This window comes from Diabrotica virgifera, chromosome 9, assembly GCF_917563875.1.
Source record: "Diabrotica virgifera virgifera chromosome 9, PGI_DIABVI_V3a".
Classification (NCBI taxonomy): Eukaryota; Metazoa; Arthropoda; class Insecta; order Coleoptera; family Chrysomelidae; genus Diabrotica; species Diabrotica virgifera.
In genome coordinates, this window is record NC_065451.1 from 144,430,061 (window position 1) to 144,436,491 (window position 6,431).

Genomic DNA, 6,431 nt, shown 5'->3' on the forward strand with positions numbered 1-6,431 from the left:
CATAAGGAGATTTATTTAAAAATAAAGAACAATCTTTTAAATGGTGATCGGCAGAATATAACAAACAAGTCGTCGCATTAGGCTTCGAAAAAAAACTATAGCGATTATTGACTTTAGAACCATTTTTATTTGCATTTTGTTTAGAAGGCGATTTATTTTTTCTATTAGAATCCTTGGGAGAACAAGGCGACAACAAGGATGAGTCAAACGAAATGCATTGACTTTCTAAGAAATCAGATAATTGAATAAAAGTAGGCATTTCACTAGACCCATGTAATAATTCAAAACGTTGGTGAGTCTCCTCGTCAAGCTTGGTGAGAATTTTGTAAGCTAGCACAAAATCCGAAATTTTATAACCCAAATTTTCTAAAGCTGATAAATTTTCTGAAAAGGTATCAATCAAATTACTATAACTATCAGAATTCTTAAACATAGTTGCGGGAGCTTCTTCAATTTTGCACCAATGTGCCATTGCACGCAAACGTTTATTTAAATACCTATTTTTTAATTTATCATAAATCCTAACATAATTTTCTCTAGCTAAAGGCAAGGATTTAGCTAACCTTAAAGGAGGCCCTTCTAAACTTTGAATCAAATACGTTAATTTTTCCGTATCATCAACGTTAGATCTACGGTGCACAAGCGCATCGAACAAGTCAAAAAAAGTAATTGCTGACGTAAAATTACCGGAAAATTTAACTAATTCTAACTGCGGCAAGCGAACATTACTAGGAGGTTGTACTGCATTCGAAGCGGCAATATTTTGCTCATTCTTTTGACTATTATCATCACCTTCAAAGAGATCCGCGAAATTAGCCTTGATCTGATAATAATCATTCAAAAATTGGGAACGAATAATGTCCTCAGAATCTAATTGAGCATCCGTAGGTTCAGAGTTCAAAAGATTTGTAACGATGTTTTGACGATTTTTATTAAAACTATCCAAAACATTCTTTGCAAAACTGAGAAGAAAAAGAGAAGATTTGATTTAAGTACCTACCTAACCTATTAAAATGATATATAATAAAAATAGATCATAAAAATAAAATATAAAGTAGTTTTTGGAAAAGTAGAGTATATATTTCTAAAGTATGTGTATAACCAGCAGATGATAGATAAAATATAGGACTAAGTTGTTAAAAATGAACAATTTTTACAATCCTGTTCCTTTGGAAATTGCTGAAACTTACAGATTTAAATGCTGACAGCAAGTAGAAGGAGAATCAGTGCAATAATTTCTATATAAAATGCAATTTTCAAGCACATCTAAAGTCTACCATAAGGAACCAATTTGTTTTTGGATTATGTTCCAAAAGAACACAAGCAAGACTATTGGGCACCAGGCACCAGGAATCTAGACTTGGAGGGAGCAGTGGAGATTGCCAGTAGTTTGGAAACTTCTGAAATGGACAGTAATCAATTAAGTTACAATAATTCAATTCATTTTTACAATCTAATAAATCTAGATCAAATTGTATCTAAATTTGTAAATAATCACAATAAATATTTTTAATTATAATAGATTATAGGTACTATAATATACATATTCTAAAGACAGTGCGATTTATGTAAATACAATTGCAATTTTATAACTTGAAAATATAGGTATGTATACCATTGTAATATTTATAACATGGCACAGTGGGCCGAAAAATTCAAAAAGCGGCCATAAATCGATTTCGATGAAAGTATTAGTCTGGCTTTCAGAATTTGTAGGTACTCCGAGAAATAGATAAATAATGTTTTCCTAGAATTTGAAGCAGGTAGAAGGCATATTGCGGCAGCCATCGGTTCTCAAAACCAGACTTTTGTGTTAGGATCATTTCTTTGCGAACATTCATTTAGTGTACTACTAAATGTCAACTAGTGAATGTGTGTTATAAAGTGTCTGACTCAAGTGGTTAATTGTACAGAAAACTTTCTCAAGGTATGTATTTTCATGTTATATAAATACTTATGAATCAAAGTTAAATTAGTATACATATAGATATAATTACTATGTAGTCGATTTTATTGAAAATTTTATATTATACTTTAAAATTATGTTGAGATATAACATATTTTCCGATCCGATCCGGCTTTGAAAAAATATTAAAAAAATAGCTTGATCATTCCCTAATAACATACTAAAATTTGATAGGCGCCTTCAAGCGCCTTTTTGAGATATTTTGGTTTTGCTTATCGATATGCATGAACCATATCCAACGAATGTATTCTGTAACCATAACAGCACATTTTATTTTGTTATTTAAAATGTAACACCTAGTAATTTCTATTTTCTTGTTGCGTTACTTTATTTACCTTGATAGAGAATATAGTTAAGTTTGTTCGTAATGGTGGTTGTAAGTCTTATTTCATTTGCGTCTTCAAAAAATTTTTTTTATGTAATGTTTTTCTATATTTTTCACAGTGAAAATGGTCACCAGAAGGCAACTGTTTGACGTTTTGTATGAAAAGGATAAGTTACAACGTTCCAGTCGCACAGAATATCTGTTCAAGTATTTGGTGAGACACTACAAAATTGAAAATGATGCAGACGCCATGTTAAAAATGAGGATTTTCACTTCAAAGTTTTGCAACGTCGTTTATGCAAAGCTTGATCAATGTGGGAGAAAAACGGATAGATTTGTGAAAAATAATACAGCGTGGTTAAGTGTATGTGTATTTGAAGAAACTGGATTAGAAATTGATCCGAATGCTGAGCCACAACCAGGAACTTCATCTGGAGGTAGGCGTGGTCGTCCAAGCAAAGAATTTTCTGCGAGTAGTGTAAGATCAAAACGTCGAAAGACTTCAAAGCTGTCATCGACGTTCGAAACCGAGGAGCTTACTTTAGCTGCAAGGAGAAAACTAAAGACTGAAGGAAAAGACGATGCCGCAAAACTTGTCTCTGAAGCACTTTTGACTCCGACTCGAGCCGGTAAAATTAGGACAGCTTGGCAGAAAACTCAGAAGTCAAAAAAAATAATTCCACTCACCCCAGATGAAGCGCTATCAGTAATGATTGAATCAAAAGATACCAAACATTCATATCTTGTTCACAGACGAATAGCAAAAGAACATTTTGCTGATATATATCCGTCTTATCACAAGCTTCGAGAAGCAAAATTACGCTGCTATCCCCGAAAAGAAGGACAAACTGTAAGTGAGTCATGTGCAGAAATATTATTACAGGACCTCTTAGATCATACAGTTAAACGGATAGTAGAATTGCAAAAACCAGTTCTTCGTTCATTATCAACTGAACTTCTAAAGAATTTGAAACTGTTGCTGAAATGGGGATGCGATGGAAGCACCGGTCATTCACAATACAAGCAACTTTTCTCCGATAATAGTTTTGGTGATGGCGATTTATTTCTTACATCCATAGTGCCATTACAGTTATATGCGGAGCAACCTGGACAAGATAAAATTATTGTGTGGCAAAATCCCCGTCCATCGTCAACTCGATTTTGTAGACCTATACGCTTTCAGTTTAAGAAAGAAACGAAAGAGCTGACGGTACAGGAGACATCATATATAGAAAATCAAATTTCAGAACTTCAACCCACTATTGGTATGCTGGATAGTGAAGAAATTGCAGTTTCTCATGTTTGTGTGATGACGATGATAGACGGCAAAGTGTGTAATGCAATAACGGAAACAGCTTCTTCACAAACATGTTATATATGTAAAGCAACCCCCAAACAAATGAATGACATCGAAAAACTATTAAAGAGGGAAGTTGTCCAAGAAAATTTGAAATTTGGATTGTCAACTCTACATGCCTGGATCAGGTTTTTCGAATGTTTGCTGCACATTTCCTATAGATTAGAAGTTAAAGTTTGGCAAATTCGAGGAAGTAACAACAGAGCAGTTTTTGAAAACAAGAAACGTACCATACAACAAATTTTCAGAGACAGAACAGGTTTGCTTGTGGATATACCTAAGAGTGGAGGTAGTGGAACTACTAATGACGGCAACACAGCTCGACGATTTTTTGCTGACCCCTCACTGTCTAGTGAAATTACTGGCATAGATAAAGATGTCATTATGCGATTTGGTATTATATTACGCACCTTATCTTGTGGCTATGCAATCGATGTGCGAGCTTTTGAAGAGTATTGTTTGGAAACCGCAAAACTGTATGTCGCTAAATATTCATGGTATTATATGCCTTCTAGCGTGCATAAAATATTACTCCATGGAGCCATAGTAATCAAGGAGGCTATTCTGCCTATTGGTCAATTGTCAGAAGAAGCCCAAGAATCAAGAAATAAGGATCTCAAAAGTTTTAGGGAGAAACATACACGAAAAATTTCGAGAATATCAGGAAATCAAGATTTGTTAAACAGGCTCCTTATAACTTCAGATCCAGTAATTTCATCTTTGCGGCAGTACCCACTCCGAAAAAGTTCAAACATATCTTCTGAAGTTGTATCCTTGTTGAAGGCGCCCTCGTTAGAATCAATGGAAGCAGATTCTCTTAGAGCTCTACAACTTAATATGGAAAGCCGCCAAGTTTCTTCATCCGACGAGGAAGACGACAGCGCGAGCGACGTAGATTTTTAGTGGTAAGCATACTATTGTATTTACAAGGGCGGATCTAAGGGGGCCCAGGGGCCCATACCCCCCTTGGGATTCACATTTTGAACTGATTATAAAGTTAAAAATTAAATTTTAGTATTTAAGTATATCAAAGTAAGTTATAAGTATAATCTTTTAAGCACTAATATATTAGATTTTAAATAGACTTTATTTCATGCCATTTTTACCCCCTCCCTTGCTAGATTTTTCTATCGCTATGCCCCCCCTTGAGACTTTTCTGGATCCGCCCTTGTTTATTTATTTAGAAGCTAATAAACTTGTTACAGAGCGGAATTTTTATTTTTATACCTATTACCAAACATATTTTGATAAATTTCTCTAAGTTTTTTCGAATTTGTACCTAAATAATTTATAATCTTACTATACTTAGTAACAAGTAACGTATTTTACGGTAATTCATTTTATTTTGTTAATATTTTTTAACCATATAAACAATTAATTGCATAAAGATCGAAAAGTCTACTCAATGTAATTATTAACCTTATGGCCCCCCTAAAAGTTACGCCTGGGTAGTTTAATTTTTTTATTATTTTTTCCTTTAAAAGACTACAATTTTAAAGCCCTTCAGCCCATTTTCAGATTTTTGACCGCTTTTTGCATTTTCTGGCCCACTGTGCATGGGGGTGAATCCTTTATATAAATAAATCTTAATGAAAATTCATCAGAAAAACATTTTCTTAAAATTAATGGTATGTAATGGTGATTGTAAACAATTATTAATAGTAATAGGGTATTTAAATGCTAGACTAATCATAAAGAATGAGGAAACAGGCAAAGCAATAGGTATACATGGAGAAAATAAAAGAAGCAACAATAGGGTTTTTCATTGACTGTCATTTGTTTCGAGCTCCTATCATATGTTGTATAATCCGTGTATTATAGGGCTTTTCATCTATTGTCATTTGTTTCGAGCTTCTGTCATGTGTCACATAATATTAATATATCTACGTCATACGTCTTTGGTTTGTATCATTGTTATATACCAATAACGTATGACGTATATATATATATTAATATTATGTGACACATGACAGAAGCTTGAAACAAATGACTGTGAATGAAAAGCCCTTTATTAATATACTCGAATTATACAAAATGTGAGAGAAGCTCAAAACAAATGACAATCGCTGAAAAGCGCTATGTTTGTTGTAATTATAGTTGTGATGTCAGTCACAACGATGACCTCCCGTGGATTTCTGCTGAACTAGTTTTTAGGATGTTTTCAATGTCAAACGCTAAGCGCACATGCATTTGAAACAAGTAGGTAATATTAATTTTTTATTTTTACATCTTTTTTACAAATATTATATATGTTACAGTTCAAGTTGATTCTCAGTTAGTGTTGACTATTTCTGCTTCAAGTCAGTGGTGTCATGGTGCCGGAACACCGTTCCGGCACTGGTTAAGAAAAGAAAAAAAAATAGAGAATTTAGGTTTTGTAAATAAAACACGGATTATAGAAAACATATATACATTTTAAAATATGCAGGCGTAGGTAACTTGTATTAAAAAAGCATAGAGTAATATTTTACTTGCAAAAAAGTTAAAGTGCCTTCCGGCACTGCTAATTTTGCTGTGACACCACTGGTTCAAGTCAGCTAAAACGAGCAGTAATAGTTGATTTGAAAAATTTAATTCAACTTTTTTTTACTAGTTGAAGTAGACTCTTCCTAGCCCTTGTTGGTAAAAGTAGATCGCAGGAAAAATAGAATCAACTCTTACTAGTTTGAGTTGAATATTCCTGGATCGATTCAGTAAATGTAGAATATATAAGTTTAATCTCACATGCTTTTTTTATGAGTGCGTGTCTTTTTGTTTTGACTGTTTCAACTGCTTATCATGAT

At 33.4% G+C, this 6,431-nt stretch overlaps 1 protein-coding gene across 1 annotated transcript; it reads left to right on the forward strand.

Annotated features, from left to right (window-relative positions):
* Window positions 1-1,609: 1,609 nt before the first annotated feature.
* LOC114339585 (uncharacterized) lies at window positions 1,610-5,200 on the forward strand. The gene has a single exon (XM_028290242.2). The coding sequence runs from the start codon at window positions 2,416-2,418 to the stop codon at window positions 4,549-4,551; it is 2,136 nt and encodes a 711-aa protein (XP_028146043.1). The 5' UTR covers window positions 1,610-2,415; the 3' UTR covers window positions 4,552-5,200.
* Window positions 5,201-6,431: the final 1,231 nt, after the last annotated feature.